Source organism: Ixodes scapularis, unplaced genomic scaffold (assembly GCF_016920785.2).
Source record: "Ixodes scapularis isolate PalLabHiFi unplaced genomic scaffold, ASM1692078v2 PGA_scaffold2__306_contigs__length_199485367, whole genome shotgun sequence".
In the NCBI taxonomy this organism is placed as follows: Eukaryota; Metazoa; Arthropoda; class Arachnida; order Ixodida; family Ixodidae; genus Ixodes; species Ixodes scapularis.
Window position 1 is genome coordinate 138,842,012 of NW_024609857.1, and position 26,915 is coordinate 138,868,926.

The following is a 26,915-nucleotide window of genomic DNA, read 5'->3' on the forward strand; positions in this document are numbered from 1 at the left end:
AACTTTGTCCTAGGTTGCACTTTGCGAAGCAGAAACGCATTCTGACCAAGAGGACGGCGCAAGTTTCGCTGAAGAGGAAGATGCTCCTCTACAATCTCCAGTGCTGTTGGAGAGACCTCGCCCATCCCCAGTAGTTCTCCTCGACCAAGGCGTACAAGTGTCAAGTGGAGACTTTGGGGAGAACTTTTCTCGCATGGTCAATCAAGGAAATGTGTGTTCTTTCACTGGCCTCCCCAACATGGAGCTTCTCAATGCTTTGGAGAAGCTCATGTCTGAAAAGATGCCCACATCATCAAGAGCTGTACTGCCAGCGAGAGACAGAATAATCTTGACCATGATGGCTTTCAAGCATGCTCTGACATTTCATTTTCTTTCTAATGTGTTTGGTGTGTCCCCATCCACGGTAAGCACCACTGTGAAGCAGACAACAAAGGTCCTTGCAGAATTCTTGAAATGCGCAATAACTTGGCCCTCTAAGGACGAGGTTTTGCACAACATGCCGACGTGTTTCGAGAAGTTTTCTCACGTCCGCATTGTGCTGGACTGTACCGAAATCCCTGTTGGGAGGCCAAAGTGCCTGAAATGTCGAATAAGCACGTATTCGCACTACAAAAAGGGACACACCGTAAAGTTCATGATAGGTGTTTCACCCAGTGGCTTGATTACGTACCTAAGTAGTGGTTACGGAGGGCGGGCCTCAGACAAGGTAATCTTCGACCAGAGTGGTTTAGTTGATAAGTTGTTGCCTGGCATCGACCACATCATGGTTGACAAAGGTTTTCTTATAGACGCCACATGCGAATCGAGGCTTATAGCTGTAGTGAGGCCCCCCTTCCTGCATGCCAAAAAGCAGTTGACCAAGGCTGAAGCTCTTGCCACTAAGCATATAGCTGCGGCAAGAGTTCACGTGGAAAGGGTCATTCAAAGAATTAAGCTATTGAAGATGGTGTCCCAGAAGATGCCCTGGAACATGGTGCCACTAGCTGATGACATGCTCAGTATTGCATGTGGCTTAGCCAATTTATCCCCTTCTGTTCTGGCGGATAACAAGTTCATGTAGGAGTTTTTTTTTTTTAGGCCACGAGGTTTGAATACAATATTGTTAGAATTCAGAGGGGTTTGTTTTTTTGTTTTTTTTTCAGTTCCAATTTTGTTTGTAACCACCAAAAGAGACTCTTTCCAAACCCTTATTACAAAAAAAGGGTAACCTATCTCTAATAATAGTGAGCACATATAGAATTTTTGGGCATCTTGTGTGCTTCATGGTTTTATTTTAATGCAATCCTTCTTCGTTTTTTTTTTATGCTTGTATGTGTGTGTGTTTATGTTTTTCAGTGAAATTTAATGAGTGATGCTCATATTATTACAAAGATTCCGATGGATGGAAATCTTGGAGTAGCAGCCTCAAACCTAGTAGTATCTCAGAAATGCAAGTTCTTGAATGAAACATGAGCTGTTACTATCCCTTTTATTGTCAATAAAATATTGCACATACCCACATCATTCACAATAGTTTTCATTCACAACAGACACATAGGTTGATCTAGGAGCTTATTGGCCCAAAAGTTACAATTTTCACATTTAACAAACATGAAGATGTCTCATACATAAGCCGAGGCTCTACAAATACCAGAATTTGTACTCCAGTGAAGTTAACCAGAATAAATATTGATAAATAATTTAAATAAAATGCACAGAATCCTGAAAGCTTAAAACATACACAATGATGCGGTGCTCATCCAGATTGAAACGAATAGAGGAGGGGACTAACTTTAGTGTCCCTGGTTTCCGCAGCACAAGCTTTCGCTCCACATGCACCAAGCTGTAGTGCGTTAACACACTCGGCCACTCATTGTGTGCAAACAATAAATAAGTAACAATAAAGTTATTTCGAAATAATACAAAAATGCAATACAACATCAAAAAGCCTAACCAGAAAAGCAGCGATACGGTTGCGCTGCAGTTGTGCGCCGGGCTGCTAGATTCCACGTAGTCCCATGCTCCCGCTAACTGTAATTAAAATATTGCACGCTTTCACAACTCCCCCCAGGCAACAAACCCGAAGTACTGAATGCACGATGTCGCCTAAAGAAGGCCAACGAGTGCTTGTATCAGTGGTCCCGGCCAAATGCTGTCCTCGTGTCCAATCTGTGCCTGGCGTTGACCTTCTTTAGGCGACGTCATACATTCAGCACTTCAAATTTGTTGTCTAGGAGATGATCATTGCTGGGCAGTTCACCACATGGTCATGTGGCAAGCCACTGTTGGTCAAAGATAATGCAGTGTTTGCTTAACTAAACATCTGCTGTTGAGCACAAAATCGGCAGCACATGCGTAAAGTACAGATCCTTCACTTTCGTGAGCAGCAACAAGGTAAAGGCTTCATCAAAGTCCGCACTAATGACTTCGATGGATTCATCTTTGTCGGCATAAATCACCATGTCGCACTTCCTCACGTCCAGAAGCACCATTCCAAGTTGCATCTGGGCATAGTAGGTGTGGCGTTGCTTTGGCATGTAATTGCCTGCCTCATCACAATCCAGAAAGTCGCAGGCTGCCAGAACTGCTTTTGCAGTTACAGTTTGTCCCTTCGTAGGGCATTTGATTTCCACTAACTTTGTTGGTCTTCCTCCCTCGAACACAACTCCGTCCGGGGAGCAGCCTAGCCAGGGGTTTTTTGGCGAGACAAGGAGGCCACAAGTAAAAACCTCTACTTGGCTCTCAGTCTCGTACTTCTTTCGTGCCTTCGGTTCGCAGCGCTGGCCGTAGGCAGTTGAAGCGTTGCCACGGAATGACGGCTGCATTAAGGAGGGAACTTTCTTGTTCCAGTCTCCCAGCTCGTAAGTGTAGAGCGGGTAGCATGTTGTCCCTGCAATAAGACCGGACAAACAGATTGTCTTAGGTTTTCATTTCAGTGAACACAGTGCAGAACAAATTGGAATCTGCCTTGCCTGAAAGTTGTACCACAAGCAACAACAGTTTAAATCCAATAGTTGGTCTTCTGAGATTGTTCATGCAGCATAACAGCATCCCATTCCGCTTATCTCATCAGTGAGTTGGTTTGAAAGAAAATAACTACTTTTCTATCCCGGCATGATTTACGAAACACTTCATACTGGTGGTTTAGTCAGAGACTGTCACATTGTGCACGAGTAGATAGAATAGAAAATAAAGCAGGCAACTTTTTAACTTCCACACACTGTGAACCTTAGACAAGAAATTACAACAAGCCTGTTTTGACTTCTCTGTTTCTTCGGTTCACAGACTTCGAAATAATGAGGGTATGACTACTGACAGGTTGCCTTTCAATATGTTATCTGACCAGGTTGACTTTCAATATGTTACCTGAGCACTAGTGAGAAATGAAAAACAAAAATTACACTTCCAAATGAAACTTGTGCAAAAAAAAGAAAAAGAACCTGCCTAAATCAGATGCACAACTCTTGTGTTGACAATTTAGTTAAAACTTGTTGTCGGCCTAGTTGGTTCATGATGCAGTCTAGAGGGCTTTTGCGCGACACAAGGGACAATCACAAGCGAGTAGTCACGGACAAGCGCAAACTTTCAACTAGTTTATTCGTGCTCGATCGACCACGAAACTTCAGAAAGAGCATGCGCAGCACGCTACACAGAAGAAAAAACGAAACGAAAAACAGATAGAAAAGTCACCTACCAAGACACATTGCACGATAGTCATTATCTAACCAGCGATCCGGATAAAAACTGCACTTCACTTTCAAACAAAGAAACCGAGGTATCGCTAACACAGTCGGGTCCCTTCTTTATATAAAAAGCTTCCATCAATTCTCTGGCTGTTCTATCTTTGCTTCTGCCCAAGATCCTGATCTCTTGAAATCACGCCTCACACCCACAGTCGGCACAGTGAGTTGGCAAGTGTGAATTGCCTTTATTCTTGATTGACAATTCATGTTCCCGTGCGCGGTCATTAACGCAGCGTCCAGTTTGACCAATATACACTTTCCCACGCGAGAGCGGAATCTCGTATTCCACCGCTGTGGCACAATCCACAAACGATCAGGCGTGCTTTTTGTTGCAGCCACTCGTCTTCTCTCTTCCCGAGGAAATCCTTGGACAAAGGCCCGCAAGCTTGCGTGGCACAGAGAACACGAAAGGTACATTGTACCTGTTCGCTACCTTCTTCAGGTTGTGGGACACTTTATGTATGTACGGGGCCACTTCTGGTCTACAGTCCCTTTGTGGCGGCTCTGGCCGCGTCCTTTGCTTTTCTTTGGTCTTCTGGAGCAACGTCTCGGCAACCGCCGTAATGACCGAGCAGGGGAAACCAGCAGACTTCAGTCTGGCTACCTGATCATCAAAGCTTCTGTGCATAGAGTGTGGGCACGACTTCCTGAGGGCGGACCCTAAGCAGAGGGAGGCGATGGCTCGCTTAACAGTTTCCGAGTGAGCCGAGTCATACGACAGCAGCCTCTTCTGTGCTCGAGGGTTATAATACCAGCATAAATTATTACTTTTTAACATCAGTTTTATATCCAGGAACTGGAGTGAGTCATGGGTTGGAAGCTCATGTGTAAAGGACAGGCCCAACCCATGAACTCTAAAAGCGGTTAAAATCTCATCTACAGAGTCGTCATAACTAAGCAGGTGTTGTTTTTTTAAAAGGATTAAAAAGTCGTCAACGTATCTAAAAACCTTCAAGACACCGCCATCGACAAAGCTTTTAGAGTTCATGGGTTTAGAAGCTTTAGAGTTCAGAAGACGAAAGAAAAGCAAAGGACGCAGCCAGAGCCGCCACAAAGGGACTGTAGACCAGAAGTGGTCCTGTACATACATAAAGTGTCCCACAACCTGAAGAAGGTAGCGAATAGGTACAATGTACCTTTCGTGTTCTCTGTGCCACGCAAGCTTGCGGGCCTTTGTCCGAGGGTTTCCTCGGGAAGAGAGAAGACGAGTAGCTGCAACAAAAAGCACGCCCGACCGTTTGTGGATTGTGCCACAGCGGTGGTATACGAGATTCCGCTCTCGTGTGGGAAAGTGTATATTGGTCAAACTGGACGCTGCGTTAATGACCGCGCACGGGAACATGAATTGTCAATCAAGAATAAAGGCAATTAACACTTGCCAACTCACTGTGCCGACTGTGGGTGTGAGGCGCGATTTCAGGAGATCAGAATCTTGGGCAGAAGCAAAGATAGAACAGCCAGAAAATTGATGGAAGCTTTTTATATGAAGAAGGGACCCGACTGTGTTAGCGATACCTCGGTTTCTTTGTTTGAAAGTGAAGTGTAGTTTTTATCCGGATTGCTGGTTAGATAATGACTATCGTGCAATGTGTCTTGGTAGGTGACTTTTCTATCTGTTTTCCGTTTCCTTTTTTCTTCTGTGTAGCGTGCTGCGCATGCTCTTTCTGAAGTTTCGTGGTCGATCGAGCACGAATAAACTAGTTGAAAGTTTGCGCTTGTCCGTGTCTACTCGCTTGTGATTGTCCCTTGTGTCGTGCAAAAGCCCTCTAGACTGTTGACAATTTCTCTGGAGTTTCTGTTGTGCTGAGGACGTGCGCTCACCACAGGCTAGCAGGTAACAGAACTTTTTGACCAAGAAACATTTGTCATAAAGCAACCTGTCTTTTGTACAATTGGTCACATTGTGAGTGCAAGGATTCTTAGTAACCTATAAAATGTGCTTTTAAGCAGGAGATACACGTGGACAAACACCAACTGGTGTCGATGAGACACATCACACGATGATAGTCGCAGAACAAGGGCTTCATACATGAAGACAGACACATTTCTAGACTGCACACCAATTTCTTGTGAGCTGTGACTACAGTGCAGCAAGCGCAAAAACAAATTTGGAGGTTTTACATACTAAACTAACAAAGGGCATCTGGTATGCTCTAGAGGAGGGGTAAGGATAAATTTTGGCCACCTGGGGATCTTTTGTCAGGCAACCGCAATCTTGGCTACAATGCACCTTTTGCGCTGTAAGCCTCTGTCCGATTGCAAGCACCTTGGCTTGGATTTGAAAATCCAAGCAACTGTGGATCCGTGGGCCGGTGCAGAGCTGTATATGGGGAGAGTTTGACCAGTCTATGATCTCGCCGCCGGAAGGCGCCCCTCCCAAGTGAGCTAATCAGCCCGCGGCACAGAGCGAGAGGCGTGAGCACATGCGCGTGAACTCCCCGCTGTTCCCAGCTGAGCGGGAGTGCCGCCATTTTTACTCCTTCGCCTGGCTGAATGCATGGGATCGACATACAAATTTCGGTTCTTTCCTTTTATTTAGCAGGCTCTGTCAAGAAAATGATATAGTGTTATTCCTTGGTGGCTCAAAAAGCTAGCAAATTAGGTTTCTCCACGTTTGAACGCTAACTTCTATTCAGGCGAAAAAGAAATAAGCCCGTAGCAGACGACGCATAGCCTCAACAGTGCTCGGTGCCGACAGCGTTGCGTCAAAATGGCAGTCATTTCCTCTTCGTTCCCTTCTTTCTCTCACTCCTTTGGCGCTCTCCTCCCTTTCCTTCACTTTTCCCCTCTCCAGCGGCTTCGTCGCCACACCCACTGGCCAAACTCTCCCAATATACGGCTCTGGGCCGGTGCTTTGCTTCACAGCCACATAGTCGGCGAGTGCACCAAGCACCACTTGCTATGTTAATCAATATCACTGCATGGTAATGACATGTTGAATAAATAGATAAAAAATAGAAGGGCTCAAATAGCAAAAGCATGATCTGGCTCAATAAAGCAGAAATATTTTTTTTTATATGTTTATAGCAGCAAGTGAAGGAAAGTGTGACTGAAGTTTCATTAAAAAAAATGGTATATACAGCCGTGGACAATGTAAACTGAAACGACTGAGCAATGATCAAAAGATACTGGTGGCATTGCCCCGGCGAACAAAGTTTAAAAAGGCAACTCCGCTTCATTTTTGTTGTTGAAAAAACAATGCAGTCCTCTTCCGTATCATCTAGGAAGACCAGATATAAAATATTACGACCTAGTTCTGTCTAAATGTTTCTTAAACGGTCCGGAAAACTTTGCAACTCGCCAAGTTGCCGAAATCAGCTGACTCTAGCGGGCGAATTGAGGCGCAACCAACAGCGCAGTCAAGGCTATGGCATTGCGAACATTAAGCTCCACCTCATGACCATTCTGTTTGTTTGACCATGACCATTGTTTGTTTTTTTTTTTTTTTTTTCTTCTCCGGGCAGGCGTAACAGGTGACGTCAGCAAAATTTCTTCTCTGCGCTCAACAGTGCCCGCATGACTGGCATAATGCACCTGCGCAGTGAGCTTCTTGGGAGCCGTCTCGCCGTTACCACAGTCTCCCGCTTCTCGACCACTGCTGTCGAAGTCTCAATGTTTGTGATTATTGTCTCCGAGTTTCATTCACACTAAGTGTGCAGACTGATGCTGCAGTTGTGCAGTCGTCGTCTAATGTCGTAGACACCAAAACGTGGTGAAGACAGCAGTGCACACGACACTTAGCGGCAATTGTACCGTTGGGACAGGCGATTGCACATGCCTGCCCCTACAATGGCTTGCCCCGATTCCGCCCATAGTTGCGTAGAGCATCGCGTGACATCTCGTACAACGTGATAGCCATGTCTTTGGTGGCCCGAGGCTAATGCTGCCAGATGGAGTCGAAGTTTCGGTTTCAGCTTACGTTTAAAGTAAGATTTAACAATACATATATCATTTTTCGCGAAGCCAATGACGTGGTGTCTTTTATTCGTGCTTTTTAATGTGAAATCACTCATTATCCCAAAACTTTTGGAATTGAGTGGAGTTGCCCTTTAACTGTCAACCAGAGACAGCATGCGGATGAGATTGCAGTGTGTGGTAAGCACTGTGAGGTACTCTGCCCGTTTCTTTTCTGCATTTTAGGGCCACTTTAATGTGATTTACCTTTAGTCTGCTACCGCTTACCCACACTTGTTGCGACCTTCATTATCTGGGCGCGTGGCTCCTGCATCAGTCAAATAATTTCTCTGATGTCTCAACAGGCAAAAGGGAGGAGTCAGATAACATGCCATTGCAATCCCTCATTACTAGTTCAATTTCTTGAGTTAGGGCAGTGCTAATAGTACCATTAGGTCGGTACTCAGCCATTTCAGCTTACCTTGCCCGTGACTGTACAAAAAATCCTAGAGACAACCCAAAGGAGAACAGAGTCACATAGCTTTATAACTGTGATGAATGGTGCATGGCTTGCGAAATTTAAGCTCACATAAGCTTGCAAAATTGTACTGTACCAAGATGGCATCATGTCAAGAAGTGGAGCTCGTGAATTGCAGGTGGGCTGGCAGTGTATGCAGCTGACAACTGAGGTGCACCACTTTTCTCAAACAGACACCCAAGTCGTGGAAAGTTGTCGCATCACATGTGCTGATTTGACAACCTAATTAAGATTTGCCCAGCCAACACTGACGTGTCTTTTCAATAACAATGTCCAAGAATGCAGGCAGCATGCACTGGTTGGCCTATAACTGCACAATTTCATACAAAATCTTTGCTCTCAACCATCCTTGCAGACCTTGTATTGGTTTTTGCCAGGTTGACCTAAGTAGAACAAAACATTGCTTTGAGACAAACTAGCCGTTATTGTACGACATTTTTTTCTTCTAAATCACTCTATGACAAATGTGCTGTGACAAAGGGGCCTGTTGCCAGTTGGTCTACAAAATAAATTGACTTAAGAAAGACAGTATCCTGTTTCTGTCTTAACTTTGGTACATAGGGAAAGAAATTACTGCCGGCAAGTTAACTGGCCACAAATACATTACTACGGTCATTAGTACACAAGTCACTTGCCTGTAACCCGGCATCGTCGTTGCAGCATCTAGGCGGCTTTGTTGTCTCTGGTGTCGTGCAGCATGACAGTAGCTACATCAACGGGGACCACCACCTCCTTCTCGTAGAAGGAAGAGCAGCCTTCAGGAAGACATGCCGGAATCTCCGCAAGCCTCGCCAACACATTGCTGCCCTCGCAGCATTGTATGATGTGCCGGTATCTCTCATCCAAGCTCGGAGGTTCCGGGGCACTGGACAGAGCACCCATGGAGATTTACTTTTATGAACAAGATAACATGTTGTTTCATGACTGCAGCCGTGTTTACATGGATGCGACTTTAGCGCGTCGACTCCAGTCATTCTTCGAATAAAGCCGATGCGGCAACGTTTACATGAATGCTCACCAAGCCCTACGTGGAGGTAGCGTCACGCCGTGTCAAAGCTCAAAGTTAAAGCTATGCTTCTGGCACCAGCCGCCATGGGTGTACCAACCGGGGGGGCAAAGTATGTGTTTTGCCCCCCCCCCCCCCCCCCCCCCCCCTGAAACAGCCGTCACTGGGCAGGGCAAACACTGACCGGCGGCGCCCGAGGGATACCAAAGGCACCGCCGCCTGGCCCTGGGGGGGGGTCTGGTTTGCCAGTTGGTACACCACTGCCAGCCGCACCAGGTGACCACAATTTCCGGTGCATCACACATGAATGCCTTTCGACGCTTTCGACAAGCATAATGATCTTTTCCGCTGTCTTCGGTGCTGTGCAAGAAGTTACAAGTTTGAAGAAACACCAAAACCCAAGTGTTTTGGCCTCCGGGCCGGGCCGTACGGCCACTCTAAACCAGAGGTGACGTGTGTGCACATGCCCTGGCGAGCGAGATCATTTCCAAACGCTCCGAGGACACCACCGCACTTCACCTCGCCGACCGGACAAATCGGATCTTGAGGCCGAAAGGCTCCGGCGCAGCCAGAAACGGCACCGAGGTAGTACTCCTGAGCTGCTCGTTCAGCGTTGCCATGCAGTGCTCGGAGTTCTCGGCGTCGTTCGTGCTTGCACCAAAGTCTTTAGGGACTCCCTCGGACGCACAAGCCGTACTTCGCAAGGCTTGGACGGGTGCCACCCTCACCGGGCAGCTCAGCTATATTCTGCTCACTTATCATGGCAATAAAAGCTTGCGCTTCTTCTCGAGAGAAAATGCAGGCAACCACACGGGATTGCCATGTTCTCAGCTGTTCACTCGCTCCCGCAGTGAACACCTTCCCATAATCCTCCCCGTTCCAAAATGCGATGCGACCTTCGTTTACATGGGCTGAATGAATGCTCATTCGCCGTCTCGATCCACCGCGATTTGAATGCGACGCGCGTCCTTAGCGCATTATGATGTTTCCATGACCGCATTGAATGCAACAAGTTGTGGCAAGTCAAACTGAGGCATACATATTCTGCAGCATCTGTTTAGGTCGTCTTGTTCTTTGCCAATGATGGAACCTAAGGCACCAACCATCTGCGGGAACTTTTGAAGCAGTAGCTTTACGGGCAACACTTCACAGGGATTTCAACCTTGTCTTATGTCGTTGCCACTCCTGGTGTGAGGCCAGGGAAGCTGGGTTTTCTCGTCGACTGCACTGGCATCTTGCCAGTAATGACGCGACGAAAGGAGAATCTTCCGTGTCATCTGCTTGAAAGCCTAGTTTTCAAACATTACTCGCGTTATACGAAATCCCACTTTGGCAGTGTCCACTTGCTACGCATAATGTTGGATGGTTTTAAAAACTTCCACCGCGCTTGCCCACTTACTTCACAGATCACTACTGGTGGCAGTCGTCAGCGGCTTGCGTGATGCCAACCACAACGGCTATAAGAACTAACCACATTGCACTTTCGTCCTCGGGTATGCGACAGCGCCATTTCATCCGCATTGCGCTATCATGCTACAGCTATCGCTTTCATTTCTTCGCAAGTTGTGGGCAAAAAATACTAACTTTTTTATGCCGCGCATACTAATTTTTAGTGCGATTTGAGAATATTTTGCATTACTGCACTTGCCGAGTTCCAATTTGAGCAGACTTTACGTAATAGTGTTGACTCATGTTAGGCTCCTGGGGGCAAACAACAAATTCTGGCATCTGGCACACCCAAGCGAAGGATTGAGGATTCGTTTCAACCATCTGGGGACCTTTCAACCTGAAACCGAAATCTCGGTTTTGGCCCAATGAAAGGCAAAGGGCTCATTCGCACAGCACCGTTTGGTTATGTTGCATTGTGTTACGATAGCTTATATCAAGAATCACAGGTAAATCTGTGTTTTGTATGAACCATGGCAGCCAGTTCAAAGAGTAGCTGTGCACGCAACATTCGAATCACGGATGTCCCAGTGACTGATAATGAAACATAAGAAAATGTAAACAAATGCTCCTGTGTGAATGGGCCTTGTGGAGAGGGCTCGTTGCACACTTTCCACAGGCAGCCACCTCCAGACTACAGACACCTTGGCAGGGATTCGAGCCCGGCAACTTAAGATCCGTAGGCTAGCACTTTGCCTCGGAGCCAGTGAGTCAGCCGGCTCCTGGGACTAAAAAAGCACATTTTAGCTCACCTGCATGACTGTTCTGCCCGCCGTCTTCTTCTGTACAAGAAAAAGCCATAAACAATTGGATTAGTAATTTCAACAATTAATACACAACTCAGAACCACCAGGTTCCTGGTTTCATGATGTTTATTCGGTTAAGGCTGCTTACTGAGTAATTAAACTAAACATGACATGATTGCAGCAACTACTCATCATCAATGCTGAATAATTAAATTAAATGTCGATATGGTTACTGCTACTACTTATGATCAATGCTGAATACTTAATGTTGACGTGATTGCAGATACTACTGATCATCGATAGCGTCCAGGTAACATGAAATTTTATTATTCTCTCTCAGAAGGTGCGACAAAAAAGCAATTGCAAAGATTATGGAATTGCTGTACTAATACTTTAGTATGGGTTCATTCATATATTTCTAAATTCGGGCGTTTCTCACTACCTGTGCTTGGCAAGCGCGGAGTTGTAGCAGGCGCCTGTCAGCAGCTTCAAGATCTCCCCCTTCTCTTGGGTAGAACATTCCAGGGGGGCTGGCAGCATTCTTACATGACAAAATGCCTTCACGGGCACAGGCTCCCCGTACAGTGCCTTTCCAGGCGCCTTCCTCCACGAGCACTCTTTATCAGTGCAGCTCAAGTCCTCGAGAGCATGAATTCCCGTCCTGTAAAATGAAACCGAAACCATAAGTTTGCATATCTTTCCGGTGAACGGCGAAGTTCCTATTTCGCGTTTTGATATGTGCATTACGCCGTATATTTTCTCAGATTTTCCACCGTGCCAGAAAAAATTGTGCCAGATTGAGAAACAACGATCGGATCGACGTATTATGCGCGTAAAAAAATCTGGCATACAGAACTCCGGGAGGCACTCAATCACGGCGCATTTTGGAGCGTGTTTCAGCCACCGCCACAGAAACTATCGTGCTTCAATGCGCGACATCAAAGTGTACAGCGGCTATTAGTACTCGGCGTGCCTGTATCCATATATGAGCGAGTGACGAACACAGATCCAGCAAGACGATCTCAGACCCTCGCTGCCGTACCTCAGTACAAAGTCCCATAAATAGGTACATACCTGTTGCAGTGTAGGAGGACGGCGACTACGTGCTTGCAGCACTCGGAAGGTCCCGCCACGCACGAGCAGGATGCGCTTCCCACACGAAACTTAAAAGCATCGTCTCCGGCAACGAGTTTCACGTGGATTTCGTGCGGGTCTCCTCGGACGCTACTCGTCGCGAGACACAGGGCGAGTATGTCCGCACTGTCCTCGGTTGACGCGGTTTTTCCACACAGGAAAAGGTGTTTTGCCTGGAGCAAAAGGTCCGCTTCCTCGTAACATCGGGAATAAAGGGTCGCGTTTGCGAAAGCTAGGATACTTGTTATTAGGAGGGATCTCCCAGTACCTCCGACCCTCACTAACTCAGCCATCTTGAAAACTGCAGTGGCGCCCCCTATAGACAGTTGGATTCGCGAATAGCCCTGACTAGCTGCCTGGGAAAGACATTCGAGCGGCTGGTTAACAATAGGCTTATCTTCATTCTTGAACGGAACTCGCTTTTAAGCAATTTACAGTGTGGCTTTCGTGCCGCCAGGTCCACTGCCGACCACCTCGTACGATTGGAAACGGCCATCCGAGAGGCCTTTATAAACAAGCAGTTCTGCCTTTCAGTATTTTTTGACCTTGAAAAGGCTTACGATACCACTTGGCGGTACGGTATCCTTCAAGACCTTATCAAGATGAATATTGGCGGAAATATGTTTAATTGCATTGCAGACTTTTTGCAGGATCGCACCTTTCAGGTACGATTGGGAACAACCCTTTCATCATGTTTCATCCAGGAGAATGGAGTCCCACAAGGATGTGTCCTGAGCGTTTCTCTTTCACTCTTTCTTATTAAAATCAACTCTCTGTCCCGAGCAATACCACCTTCGGTCTCCTACTCGCTTTATGTTGATGACGTCCAGGTCTGCTTTTCGTCATGTAATTTAGCTATCTGTGAGCGCCAAATCCAAGTAACCATTAATAAAATGAGTAAATGGGCTGATGAGAACGGTTTCAAGTTTTCTGCTGAGAAGACCGAGGCTGTTTGCTTCTCTCGGAGAAGGGGAATGTTTCCCGAACCATCGCTTCACATAAATGGCACACCCCTTCCTGTCCGACCGGAACACAGGTTCCTCGGTGTGACGTTTGACAGCAAGCTTACTTTCGGCCCCCATATCAAGGCACTGAAACTGAAATGCCAGCAGAAACTAAACATTTTAAAAGTTCTTTCACATCGCACCTGGGGCGCGGACAGGGTATGTCTTTTACGAATTTACAGGGCTGTAGTGCGCTCTACCCTGGATTATGGAAGCCTTGTTTACGGATCTGCGAAACCATCCACCCTCAAGATGCTTGATCCTATTCACCACCAGGGGATCCGTTTGGCAACGAGGGCATTCCGTACGTCGCCGGTACTTAGCCTGTACGCTGAATCGCATGAGTGCTCGCTCGAGAGACGTAGACTTTTTCTCGCTGTTCAGTACTTTCTAAGACTCCGTTCTTTTCCGCAAAATCCTGCTTATGAAATAATTAAAAATATAAGTTATGAGCGCTTATTTCAGCACAAACCATCTATAACCCCTCCCTTTGCACTACGTGTAAGAATTGCTACAGAACAATACAATTTTGATACTCTCTCTCCTGTCCTTGAAATTCAACAAAGAACTGCACCCTGGAAAGCTGCCAATACTTGTTGTAATCTTTCTTTGACCAAGCACAAAAAGGATACAGTTGACCCTAGTGTTCTCAGGCAAGAATTCCTAGAGCTGTGTACCTCGTACAATGGCTACAAGCACTTCTTTACTGATGGATCAAAAACCACAGACTACGTTGGCTGTGCTGCTATCGGCGAGGGCTACAGATCTATAAAAAGGTTAAACAAAAATGCCTCAATTTTTACTGCTGAGCTTTATGGTCTGATAACTGCAGTTTACCACATTGTCAGACATCGATATAGAAAGTCTGTCATTTTCTCCGACTCTCTGAGCTCACTGAAAGCACTCAACTCTCCAACATCTTGGAAGCACCCTCTGCTTGTGCAACTTTGTAATACACTAACACAAGCACTGGCAAAGAAAATACAGATAGAATTCTGCTGGGTCCCCCCCGAGTACCACTAAAAAGGCAAATAAAATATGCCTGGCAGAGGGAATGGGATTCCCAGCTGCAAAACAAACTCCATATGATTAAGCCCATCTTGAGCGAGTGGCGCAGTGCCAGACACCGAGAGCGTTTTTATGAGATAGTTTTATGCCGATTGAGAATAGGACATACCCACCTTACCCATAGCTACCTCTTGCGTAGGGAGAGTGAACCGACCTGTGACTTCTGTTCTGAACCATTAAGTATACTTCACATTTTGATAGTTTGTCCACACTTTGAAGAGAACCGTCGAACCTGTTTTTCTATATTCTATCGGGAACATGTACCATTTCACTTGGCACTTTTACTGGGTGACGAGCCTCTTGTCCCAGTCTCACAAGTTTTCAACTTTTTGGAAGAAACTAATATTCTGCAGAAATTATAAGTCTAGTTCCTAGTAAGGTCTGCTTTGAGGCTTTAGTCAGTCCTTAAAGAATGTAGGCTTCCTTTACACAATGTTTCTGGCGCACTATGGCCCCGATGCTGCTGCGCCAAAAAACCCCAAAACCAACCAACTTCCTCGTACCAAGTATCTGTTTAGAAAGTTGTTGGCGTCGAAGCTCGGGCGTTCAACAGATTTTTACTACTGCGAGTTCTGTGAAGGCTACCTACCTACACCAGAGGACAGGACATCAAAAATTATATGTGCAACATGCCAGAACTGCACCACCATCTCGGAGCTTCGAAGCAAGGGCAGCTTCTTCACCATCCTTGATCTACACGACCAAGTGCGGCAGATTATCGGCAAGACGTCAGAGGGGCTCTTCACCAACTTAGAGAAATTGAACGACAATTCTGAAGAGACGATATCTGACTTCACTGATGGAAGCCTCTACAAGAAACTCAAAACCAGTGGTGCATTGGAGTGGGGGGACTTGACCATCACCTTCAACACAGACGGAAGCCCCATTTTCAAGTCGTCGAAGGCGTCTTTGTGGCCTCTCCAATTTGTTATCAATGAAGTGCCGGCCTCCGAGCGTTTCTTGGCAAGTGGAGTTGCTGGCATTTGGTTCGGCACAAAACATCCGAACATGTCACTTTTCCTGGACAAGTTCGTCGAGCATCTCTCAAACATGAGCCCCATAGTTTGGCAGTCAAATTCAAGAACAGTGACTTCAAAAGTCTATGCTGTATGCTCTTGTGTCGATGCTCCGGCACGTGCTGCCGTCCAGAACCAAGTTCTCTTCAACGGTTACTTCGGCTGCCCATGGTGCATGGCTCCTGGGCAACACATTGAAGGTAAATTATATGAGATGTGTTCAACGTGTTCTCGTTCCTTTTGTCACATTATCTATTAATCATATTTTTTTATCTTTAACTGTACCTGCCCCCTTGCTTGGTTGCCCTTACAAAAGTTGCAATATTTTTTTTTACCAGGTGCTATGAGGTATCCAGAGGCACAGCAGAGTGAAGAACGAACACACAAGCTCGTTCTCCGCGACATGGAGTATGCTGTTGCATATGACTCAACGGTAAATGGATTGAAGGGACCTTCTCCATTGGTGAACCTCAAGCACTATGACCTGGTGTCTGGCCAGGCATGCGAGTATATGCACTCTGTCCTTCTTGGCGTCACAAAGCAACTGACAGAACACTTGCTGGATTCCTCAAACTGTGCCGAAAGGTATTACATTGGTAAGTCTTGTGTACATAATGACCTCATGTTAAAAAACATTTCAGAATGCGAATTTCCAAACTATATCAAATGTTAAAGGGACACAGACACTCCCCCAAATGTGTATTTTTCTTTTTTTCTTGAATTTAATATGGTGTCAGAAGACTACCCAACCAATATTTTGCTACAGCATATCACATATTTTTAATAAAGTGAAAAAACGCAACTGCTGGAAACTGGACTGGGGAAGGGGAAGAAATGTTGAGGAGGAGAGAGTTGCCGGAAATCATGTAACTACACCCGACCGCGTTTTCTTTTCGTTTCCTTAATTTTTCTGGTTGTGCAAAGCAGACGAAAAATGTGCACGTCAGAGGTCACATGACTTCTGCACGTTTTTCAAGCTCTTACCAATTCGTGTAGCCGCCTCGGTGGCTCTGAGGCGAGAGTGCTGGCCTACAGATCCCCATGTGGCGGGTTCGAATCCCGGCCGAGGTGCCCGCAATCTGACGGAGGCTTTTTGCGGAGGAGGCGCCGTGTAACCGAGCTTTCGGCTGCACATCAAAAGATCCCTAGGTGGATCCTCAGTCCTCCACTGGGACGTGCCAGATGCCCGTCGTTGGTTTGGCACGTAACACCCCCAAATTTGATTTTGACCAATTCGTGTTCGTAAGGGTAAGAAATGCCTTCAGCCAGAAGGGGCACCGAGTTGGTGACGTCCGTGTGAATCAGCTTGGTGGTCGAGCGTGTCGTACGAAATAAATCTTAATTGCTTTGATTTGTCTACAATCTCTCTTTCGAAGCTAGACAGGTTCGCTGGTACCGCAAACGGCAGTTCTAAAGCAGAGGTCCAACGCCCATCGTCCACTGCCATTGCTTAGTCCACTTCATTCAGCCGTCCAGCCCGCGACTCCTGCGATACGACACCATTTTGAGAATGGTGCAGAGAATGCACAGGGTGCTTCCAGTTCTCTGTGCAACTTTTTTTCTCAATCAGCTTTCTAGAGGGCACAAATAATGGCTATCATATATTTTTCTATTTTTAATATTCCATGTGTGCCTTCGATTACTTACGACTGATTATATTTGGTGTGTGTGTCTAAACCATTGAGAATGGCACGTAAACACGGAGACGACAGTAAGCGCAATTGAAACCGGCTAGTTCTCGATCGGTGGTTTTCGGGCGGAAAGAAAACGAATTTCGAGCTGTAAAGTCTGTTCTGGATAGTTGGGCTCTCATATGTCATGTACAAATAAAAACCTTGGCAAGCAGAAATGCCTTGTCAGTACCCCTTTAACTAAAAAGAAAAAGGGTTTGGGATTTTTGCAGACAATCGGGAAGTGAAATTGAGAAAAAAAAACTTTAGTGTTGTTTACGTTGACATCGCCTTAGTTTTCGTTTTTAGGGTTCGGGTTATCAAAATTGTGCTTACTCCTTTTGCATTCCTCTTAAACCAGTTTATTCAGGCTCAAATCGAATATTTGACTCTAGCCAAAATAAACTTGTGTCAGGGGACTGCAAAACCAGTAACGGTTGATTTGTCACGTGAAGTGACAGGACCTTACGTGATCATGTAACCTTTCACGTGATCGCAAGGTTCACGTGACTGCATAAGCTTACCTGATCACTATGGGCATCCGTCGAAGTTATTTTAGTTTAGCTCTAGCTTGTGGCAAACTTCCTCAAAATTGCCAAGGGAATTCAGAAAGCTAGACACCTAAGACAACAGGATATAGGCGAACACAGTATTCAGGTCCAGCTCTTAGCTTTGACTGGTGCTCCATTCCTAGCAGACAATGCCTGTGGGTATGGCACCAGCTCTTGCTGGCAGCAAATGATGGGCTCTTGCGCGAGTCTATTTTGCTGACACTTCCTTGCCATGGTGACAGTACCATAGCGGACAGACTTTAGCTTGCAGAATGTCATGGTAGTACCTTGAGTTTATGTGTGGATTGAAGTTCTTTGTCAATGTGTTTCATTGGTTGGAACATTTCGAAGGAGGAAATTAACGCCAGAGGCTGGTTTTCTCCAGTGCCAAATATTTTTACAATGCCTTACACAAAAAGCATATTTTTAGACTGTAGTTTATTCATAGGTTTTTTTTTATGAATTCAGATAGCTAAAGTATCAATCAGCCAAAAAAGAAAAACTTCCTTTAATTTCAAGAAAACATCTCTTCCCCTAGAAAAGACGTAACTTACTGAAAAAGCTTAGTAGCCGTTGCTATTAAATCAGCACATTTGGGGACCTATGTTGGACAAATGTTTCGTTTCTCCTAAAAGAAACGGAAGTGACGACATCGCGTCTGATTGGTTGAGGCTCGAATGACGAAAGTTCCCTACAAAAATGTGGGCGGAGACGGCGAACCGCCATCACCGGAAGTGACATCATTTTGACGTATCGTTTCCTCGGTGTTTCGTCTAAAAAGGGAACGAGTCTGTCGTCGTTCTCTTCGCCTCTTCGCAATGGGAAAGACGGCGTCGACGGCGTCTCAGAGGCAGAGCGACAGCTTTCCTATCGTGGAACTTTTTTTTGCTCCGGAGAGGCTTTACCGGCAGCACCGCGATGCCTTCGAATTACCAGAGGAAGCTTTTCGGAGGCAGTACCGTCTCACCAAGAATGTGGTCCATTGGTTGTGCGACGAACTGCGCGAGGAGCCTGAGTTGAGGAGGCTGCGACGTTCGTGGACTGTGATGACTGTGGAACAGCAAGTGTTGTGCGCACTTCGCTTTTACGCCACGGGGAGTTTTCAGGGCATGGTGGCGAGCGACGAGCACATAGCGAGGGATCAGTCTACAGTCAGCATCGTTGTGCGGGCTGTGTCCCTCGCTATTGTGCAGTGTCTGGGGATCCGGCGCGGCTGGATCGACTTTCCCCAGACAACCGGCGAGAGGGACGACGTCGAGAGGGGCTTCCAACGGCTCGGCAAGATACCCGGCGTCATCGGTTGCGTCGACGGGACGATGATTGCCATCGTCGCCCCGTCAGAGAACGACCCCACCGTCACGAAGGCGGCGTATTGGTGCCGCAAGCAATACTACGCTCTCAACGTGATGGTGGTAAGTACGATCACATATATACTACGTCTCACCTTAGCATGAACTAACTGAGAAGACTGTGCGAGCGCGAACGGCCTGACTGGAGCACTCGCTGCACGAGCGCTCGTGCAGCCGCCGGGGCTTTATCCAAAGCAGCTAGCTCGCGCTTTTAGCTATAGGTCAATGCCCGTTCTGAATGGGTTTGAAAAAGAGCGTAACGCTAATGCGGTGTGGATATGCCATTTTATAAATTAAAGTTATGGGTTGTTAGTGCTCGTTCATCCTCCGCACAAGCTTTTGTTCGACGGACGGAGGGAGGGTTGTTTTCATGTCGTGTTAAGCTTTTAAGCAATAGTTCGTGTCCTGCATGATAAAGTGTAAACTCTCCTTTGAAGAAAAAAGCAAATTTGCCTAAACTATTGCGTGGATCAAAGGTAGTGGCTATTTATCATATAATTTTAATCTTTGTAACACAGACAGCGCTCTGTCTGTGTCCTTCACAATGCAGTCCGTCGTTGTTTTTGTTGTTGTTTTTTTTGTTTTTTTGCGCTCAGCGCTCTGTCTATATCCTCCTTCATCCAGTCCGTCGTTTTTTGCGTTGTTTTAATGTTTTAAGTTTGTAAACCACGTAATTTATGGTGGTGTGTTGGTCAGCATGTAAATCGTGTTTGACAGGGCTCCATGACCATGAGTGCAATGAACTGTTTGTGGATTCAGTTGAAATAATGTCGACACATGTCTCTCTATTGCAGGTGTGTGACGCCGACTGCCGGGTCATGAGCATCGACCCACGGTATCCTGGGTCGGTGCACGACTCCTTCGTGTGGCACTACTCGTGGCTCCGGAGCAACTTCGAGCAAGGCCGGCTGGTAGACGATGGCAGGTTTCTGCTCGGTAAGCATACTCCAGTTGTTGGTACTGTACATGATGGCTCTGCACCACTTATAAGCTACAATATCACACATACTGTTGCGAACATAGATAACTGGCATGCGCTCTGGCCATACCTGTGACATGTCTCCTTGGAAACACTCTGACGCAGCTGTCAAGTACTGGGGGAAAGGTTGCAAACATGCGCCTTTTCTTTGCTTAGTTGTCAACAATTTTAAAGGGATACTACAACAAAATTTCGGTGCTTATTCTTTGGTCTATACGTGTTCAGAAGAGCAGTATCACATCGGACACGCCAATATCTTGTTAAAAAAGAGACAAAAAGGCATTAAAAAAAATTAGGCGATTAGGAAAGAGCACCTTCTAGATGTCTAGGAACCTTGACAGGTAGTGACCGATAACTGTCTCGCTTAGAACCATACATGCTTTGAACCTGACGTCATCTTGACAGCTCAACGGCCAGCAGAACAGACAAGGGGAAGGAGCAACTCCACACTCAACGGGACTCTCTTTTGTGTGTACCAAGATTATAGAATATTAATTTGTCACTCAAAATTACACAAAAGCAGCTTTGGGGTTTGTTGCGGTGGCCTGATCGCTGGCATGCTTCGACCGCTTTTGTTGCTTGAACAGCTAGGGCATCCTGACGATGTCTGCCTCGCCGCAGCTTTGCTCATCCCAAGAGGAACTACATCACAATTGCACCGGATGTGACGTGCTCTCTGGTGGCTGCTCTCCGAGCGCTTGCCAGTCTGGCCTGTTTATAATGAAAAATATAGCCATAAGGCTCAAAAGAGAAATGTATGATTGTCATTTACGGGTATTGTGGATCATGTTCAGCCTATTTCTGAACATGACGGGTACATTTCAAATTTCGTTGAAGTATTCTGTTAAAGAGAACAGCATTAATATCATACATTTCCTTCTCTGAATGTGCAGGTGACAGCGGCTATGCCTTGGAGCCTTGGCTCATCACCCCTGTCCCTGGATTCCACGCGACCTCCACCGCATGCGGCCGGTTTAATAAGGCACATTCTTCGATGAGGTCTGTTGTGGAGTGCTGCATTGGGCTGTTGAAGAGCAGATTCCGGTGTCTGCAAAGGCACCGGGCTCTGTTTTATCATCCCACAACAGCCACCGTCATTATATCGGCGTGTGCAGTGCTCCACAATATCTGCCTTTCATCGAATGAGCCAGAACCGGAGCCAGACTCTGACCCTGACGAGCCAGGGTTGGAGTGTGGGCCGAGCTCGGACGGTTCTGAGTCGAGCTCGGAGGGGTCAGTGGCGGATGACGAGAGGCCGGCTCCTGCCCACCCTCGGGTCAGCCTCTCGGACAGGGGGAGGGCTCTGAGGCAGTGCCTTGTTGCCCAGTTCCAAACCTGCCACAGCCGTGCCGCTCCGGAGCCCCACGCAAGCCACGGTGGCAGTCCCGCCCACCAGGGACACCACCAGCGCCAAGGAGTCCGTCGCCACAACGGAAGTCCCGCCCATCAGGGACACCGTCGGCGGCAGGGAGCCCCTCATCGTCCTCGCCACGGTGGCACTCCCGCACACCAGGGACGCCACCGGCGACAGCGAACCCTTCGTCGTCCTCGCCTCAACTGACGCCCTCGCCACCAGAGAAGCCCTCCTCGTGGCAGTATGTACTGCACTTGTTGTTCCACAGTCATGGCCGTCCATAAGCTCCACAGTGTCAACTCTGCCTTGCAGTTCGTCGCACAACCACCATGCTACCTTTACGGACATTTAGTACTGCCTCCGAAAAGCTATTCGGTGCATCACAGTTATGTTGATAGAGCCTTTTTTTCATTTGTAAGCAGGGTGCACAAATTTTTTGGACAATAGCAGAACATTTTGTAGGGTTATGAAGCTAGCCTTTGCAAGAGACTGAGAACTCAATGAGGCTACTGGTGAGACCTATTTTATTTTTTTTTTTACTACAATATATTGTTTGTATCGGGTTTGGACATCGACTCATTTTCTCTACACTTCTATTGCCCTGCTCCATTTTACAATCTATTATGGCTACCACAGAGCCAGGTGTATTACTCGATAATTGCAGATTAGATTCGTGCCAACTTGAATGTATAAAGAAGACAACAAGTAGTTTGTTTTTGAAAGTGCTTTCTTTTTTTTATAACAATGCCGTAACGTGAAAAATAAACATGTTTGAAAACACAGGTTGCAATGCTTTCTTTAAAGTGAAATTGAGCATGGACTAGTAAACACCGTATACATTCTTTTCATTATCAAGGATATATCACAGACATTATTTCACACTTCACTTAATTCAGCACAGTGCCATTTCGTTTGTGTTTTGTCACACATTTGAAAACACAGGTTGCAATGCTTTTTTTAAAGTGAAATTGAGCATGGACTAGAAACACCGTATAAATTCTTTCTCATTATCAAGGATATATCACAAACATTATTTTACACTTGACTTAATTCACCACACTATCATTTCGTTTGTGTTTTGTCACACATGGAAGCATGACAGATTCCATAGCTGAGGCATGTTGAGATCAACAATGATATCAGAAAACAAACAAACAAAAAACAGGGACACAGACGAAGGGAAACAGGACAAGGCGCACTCTCATCCCTGTTTTTTTCAGCGCTTTTTTTGTTTGCCATGAACCAACTGGCCCAAATCTCCACTTTATTGTGATATAAGAAAAATCGCAAACCCAGAGGCTAGTTTCAGGTGGAAGAAAACTACAAGTATAAAATTCCTATGGCACAAGCCACTTGGCACCTTTGATGAAAAAGCACACACTACATATTGCTGTCCTACAAACATGAGGAATGGCTAGTTTTAGCATATATCTGTCATGCCTGTTGCCAAGAGCATATTACTAACTTGCTTCACTGGTTATAGTGACTCCAATAAACAAATACAGAAGGCACAGTTTTTTGTAAACAAAATATGAACTGAAAAGCATGGACGGACTTTCCCGTAATGTCAACATTGTTGTAAAGATGTTTAGACAGCAGAACATCAGCCTTCCTTTAAGCAGTGGCTCACTCATAGTATTATTCACTGTATGGCGAGCCCAGTGTGCGTAGGAACTTGTCCATTAACACGCACCACATACCAGTGGCACAAAAGAACATATTTCTTGTCTCCGCCTGGAGAACAAAACAAAAAAAGAAAAAATGAATACCAACTTGGAACATAAAATAATCATCCATAAAACTAAATTATATCTGGCTGGACTCAGCGGTGCTGGGCTCGGCTGTGCTCGGTGGGGCTGGGCTCGGCGGGGCTGGGCTCGGCGGGGCTGGGCTCGGCGGGGCTGGGCTCGGCGGGGCTGGGCTCGGCGGGGCGGGGCTCGGCGGGGCGGGGCTGGACTTGGCTGGGCTGGAGGGGTGGCTGGGCAGGGCTCGGCAGGTCTTGGCTTCGCAGGGCTCGACTTCTCTCGGCAGTCAGCAGCAGAACGACCTCGACGAGCACGCGGGTCGTGTTTTGGAGTTCCAGGGCCACCGCTTGTGTGGCGCGAGCTTGCTCCTGGTTCGACTCCGCAACAGCCTCCTTGCGGTGGCTGAGGGTATCGATTGAACGCAGGAGCTGGAAAGACGGGGCATTTAATGCGCAGCAACAACATATTTCTAGACACCCAGAGGGCGTGAAAACCTTGCATATGTCACAATTCGGTTTGCATTATGCTTTTGTAGATCTATCTCCATTGCCCTCTGCTGCAGTCCCACTTTCACAGTGGCATCTTTATTAAACTCGTACCTATTTAGTCATGTTACGGAGTTCTATGTTTGAGCCAATACCTGGCCTTGGAACTCCACGTCCCGCGCGTCCCTCGTCTCGTTCTGCTGCACCTGTCGAGTCTGGTTGGCGACTGCCTGCATGGCAGCCTCGTCGTGCCGCTCCTGCCTCGACATTCGGGGGGTGGCACGAGGCGCCGTGGGCCGCACCCGGGGCCTTGCAGGTGGCCTGACATCTGCCAGGAAACAAAGAATGCTTCTGTCATATCAGACAATCCTAGTTGTCTTCATGAGAGGTCTCACCCCGCGAGGTGGAGGGCACCGGCTCGGCTGCCTGCTGCCCGTGACCTGCCTGGGCGCCTGTGGGTCTCCCCTAGAAGGGAATTTGTAAGTCCTAGTCAGCACACAGGACTTGTCTGCATTTTCTAGATATTGAGAGTGGGTTTGTTGAGGCTGCATTCCACTCAGGGGAAACAAAATTACACTGTTTCAGAGGTAGTGCCATTCATGTCTAGGATTGACTCCCCAAATATGTCTAGTGGCAGCTCAAAAGGTTGCACTTCCCCTGTTTTTGTGAAAATGTACCTCTGTGATACAGAAATTGAATCTTACGACAGCGTGCACACAATACAACTGAGGGTAGCAACAACCACAAAAGCAAGAAGAAAAAGGACTACACAAAAACTACAGATGTTTTGGCCTTAGAAACTCCAGTATTACTGCAATAAATATAGTGTTTTTTGTCGTAAGTGCTTTTGTTTTAGATTTTGCCTTTACGTGGATGAATTAATCCGCCCTCCGATTCGCTGAATTATAAAAAGTGCCAGCACCTTTAATGCATATATTCACATTCACAGGTGCGGATTTAGAGGGGGGTCGGATGTCCTGACCCCCCTCTTGATTTCTGCATGTGTAAAATTTAGGGCATTAAACAAGGGAGAGGGGGAGGGGGTTCCTAAACATATGTTACGCTGACCAACACCTGACCCCCCCCCCCCCCCTCAGGAAATTTCTGCATCCGCCCCTGCATTCATATTTATCACATTTCACTGCGGTATACATCTTAGCTCACTGATAATAAAACCCTGCACGGATATTCTCCATTGGGATTGAACAGCTACATGTGCAATAGTATGTTAGGTTCAAGCGTGCACTCACCTCGGCCTCGTCCTCAAAAGCGGGGACGGAAAACCCAGGAGCGCCCAGGGCCGAGTCCTCGCCCACCAGCGTCAAAATATGTGCGTATGATGACGCCAGTGAGCGCACCCGGCCGCCTCCTCCCCCAGTTTGCCTGCGAGTAAAGGAAGTAATTCAATAGCTTGGTCCACACTATGAGTAGACGACGCAAATTACCTCGCCTGTTTCGCCAGCTCGGCTGCCCGCGCCCGCGCCTTCGACACCCGCACGGCCCAGTAGCGTTTCCAAGCTTCCGGCTCCTTCCTCGGAGGCCCGAGGTAGTTGAGCCGGGAGGTTAGCTCGGTCCAGAGACGAACTTTGTCGTCTCTGGACAGGGCCGGGCTGAGCTCAGTTGCACCGCGTACCAGAGAGGGGTTCTCGAACATAAATGTATCGAGTTCCTCCCTCTGGGCCGCGATCACACGTTGCCTGCTCCCGTCGTCCATGTTGTTTGAACCATAGTCACTGACAATTTAAGAAACGCAGGGTACTGCAAGACTGGAACCTTTTATTATCGCTCCGCAGCCAATGAGATAGCCGCATTAGCCGATGAGAACGCCGAGGAACCAATCACGACGCAAGAAGAGCGAGCATGACAGGCCACATCCTCCCGTTTCTTGAGCCGTCATCAGTGACAGTGATTTGAACTGGGCGCTCATTTGCATCCCGCATGTTGTTCTAACCTTTTATGCGAGTTTACTTCATCTAATATTTTTTGGAACCGCTACAAAATCAGTTGTTCATTTCAATAGAACACGTGTATTTTTTTAGTCTGACAAGTTTCTTTAAAAAAGAGCCGATGTGAAGGTCGCCGCCGCAAGGGATTGGCTGCCATCGCTTGACTAAAAGCAGAAAATGCCTTTCGGTTGCCGGAGAAACGGACGCTTGCGTAGGGGCAAGGCTCCAGATAGGTACCGCCGGGAAAGCGTAGGTACGGCAGGGGGACAGCGTAGCTACTTCCGCTCTTCGGCGGTTGGCTCTTGACGCCTCTCAAGTGAGTGACAGACGCCAATCTTGCCATGTCGTCACGGCGTCAAAGAGGGCGGTTTCGCGGTGCGCGCTGTTGCTTGGTTACGCTCCTGCTGCCGCTACGTCACTTCTGTTTCTAGTTTCTCGAAAGTCCAACATAGGTCCCTTGGTATGGTCATTAGATAACCCATTTGTTTGTAACATATCCAGGAGGTCCTCGAATGCTCGACACTCTCAACAAGCTCCTGATGTCTATCCGGCCACCTCACAGCATCAGCCGTCTGCCCCGCTCCCTCTGTGAGAGGAGCTATTGGAAGGCCAACGAGTGGCGCAACTGGTTGTTGTTCTACAGCGTTCCGTGCCTGGAACAATTTCTGCCTCACCGCTACTGGAAACATTGGTGCCTCCTTGCGGAGGCCATCTGGATTCTTCTCTCAACTGGGATTTCGCAAGAAATGATCGACCATGCTGGTAGGTTTGTTCTTACCCACACAAAACATTATTCCTTCTCAATTGTTCTTATTTCAGTACAATAGTAATTCGGTCAAATACTGCTGTCTGTATGGAAGCGATAAAAGTAGTTAAAGCAAGCAATATTTGTGTATTATGCCAGATAATTATTTACTCCAGGCATTCTTTATTTAAACTAAAAAAACATTGTTTCTCAATTGATGAATGTCTGTGTGCCAAACTTTTATTTTTGCTAGAGGGTTTCTTTTTATCTCGGACTAAAAGTAGTAACATAGGAAGGGCACTGAAAAAGATCTTAGTTGTGGATAATGTTGAAGAATGTAATGGATGCCAGGAAAAAATTGCTAAATGATAATTAGCAAGCTAACTTCTGAAAAGGCATTAGGTAATATTTCAATTCTTCGTCGTCGTTGGCATATTTTGATCAGATAGCTTTTGGTTCCTGCAAAAGATGCCAACGTTGCAGTACAGCAGGCAGTCTACTCCAGTTCATTCACATT

At 46.8% G+C, this 26,915-nt stretch overlaps 3 protein-coding genes and 1 pseudogene across 3 annotated transcripts; 2 read left to right on the plus strand and 2 right to left on the minus strand.

Annotated features, from left to right (window-relative positions):
* Positions 1-238: 238 nt before the first annotated feature.
* On the plus strand, positions 239-1,060 carry LOC120840408. The gene has a single exon (XM_040210926.3). The coding sequence runs from the start codon at positions 239-241 to the stop codon at positions 1,058-1,060; it is 822 nt and encodes a 273-aa protein (XP_040066860.3).
* A 1,234-nt stretch (positions 1,061-2,294) lies between these two features.
* LOC120840409 lies at positions 2,295-12,779 on the minus strand (annotated as a pseudogene).
* Positions 12,780-15,566: 2,787 nt separating this feature from the next.
* Positions 15,567-16,247, plus strand: LOC115314548. The gene is made up of 3 exons (XM_042291557.1): positions 15,567-15,774; positions 15,913-16,170; positions 16,216-16,247. The coding sequence occupies exons 1-3, from the start codon at positions 15,567-15,569 to the stop codon at positions 16,245-16,247; spliced, it is 498 nt and encodes a 165-aa protein (XP_042147491.1).
* A 7,052-nt stretch (positions 16,248-23,299) lies between these two features.
* On the minus strand, positions 23,300-25,097 carry LOC121836607 (vegetative cell wall protein gp1-like). The gene is made up of 4 exons (XM_042291558.1): positions 24,958-25,097; positions 24,103-24,172; positions 23,863-24,035; positions 23,300-23,650 (listed from the first exon to the last, which is right to left on the minus strand). Exons 3-4 carry the CDS (start codon positions 23,974-23,976, stop codon positions 23,300-23,302), a joined length of 465 nt encoding a protein of 154 aa, XP_042147492.1. The 5' UTR covers positions 23,977-24,035; positions 24,103-24,172; positions 24,958-25,097.
* Between the last annotated feature and the right edge of the window lie 1,818 nt (positions 25,098-26,915).

Excerpts from the sequence above, each read along its gene's own strand:
- LOC120840408 (XM_040210926.3), top strand. The coding sequence starts at position 239 with ATGGAGCTTCTCAATGCTTTGGAGAAGCTCATGTCTGAAAAGATGCCC.
- LOC115314548 (XM_042291557.1), top strand. The coding sequence starts at position 15,567 with ATGTCACTTTTCCTGGACAAGTTCGTCGAGCATCTCTCAAACATGAGC. Across the intron at positions 15,775-15,912 it reads TCCTGGGCAACACATTGAAG|GTGCTATGAGGTATCCAGAG; the intron begins GTAAATTATATG and ends TTTTTTTACCAG. Across the intron at positions 16,171-16,215 it reads TGCCGAAAGGTATTACATTG|AATGCGAATTTCCAAACTAT; the intron begins GTAAGTCTTGTG and ends AAAACATTTCAG.
- LOC121836607 (XM_042291558.1), bottom strand. The coding sequence starts at position 23,976 with ATGTCGAGGCAGGAGCGGCACGACGAGGCTGCCATGCAGGCAGTCGCC. Across the intron at positions 23,651-23,862 it reads ACGTGGAGTTCCAAGGCCAG|CTCCTGCGTTCAATCGATAC; the intron begins GTATTGGCTCAA and ends CCGTCTTTCCAG.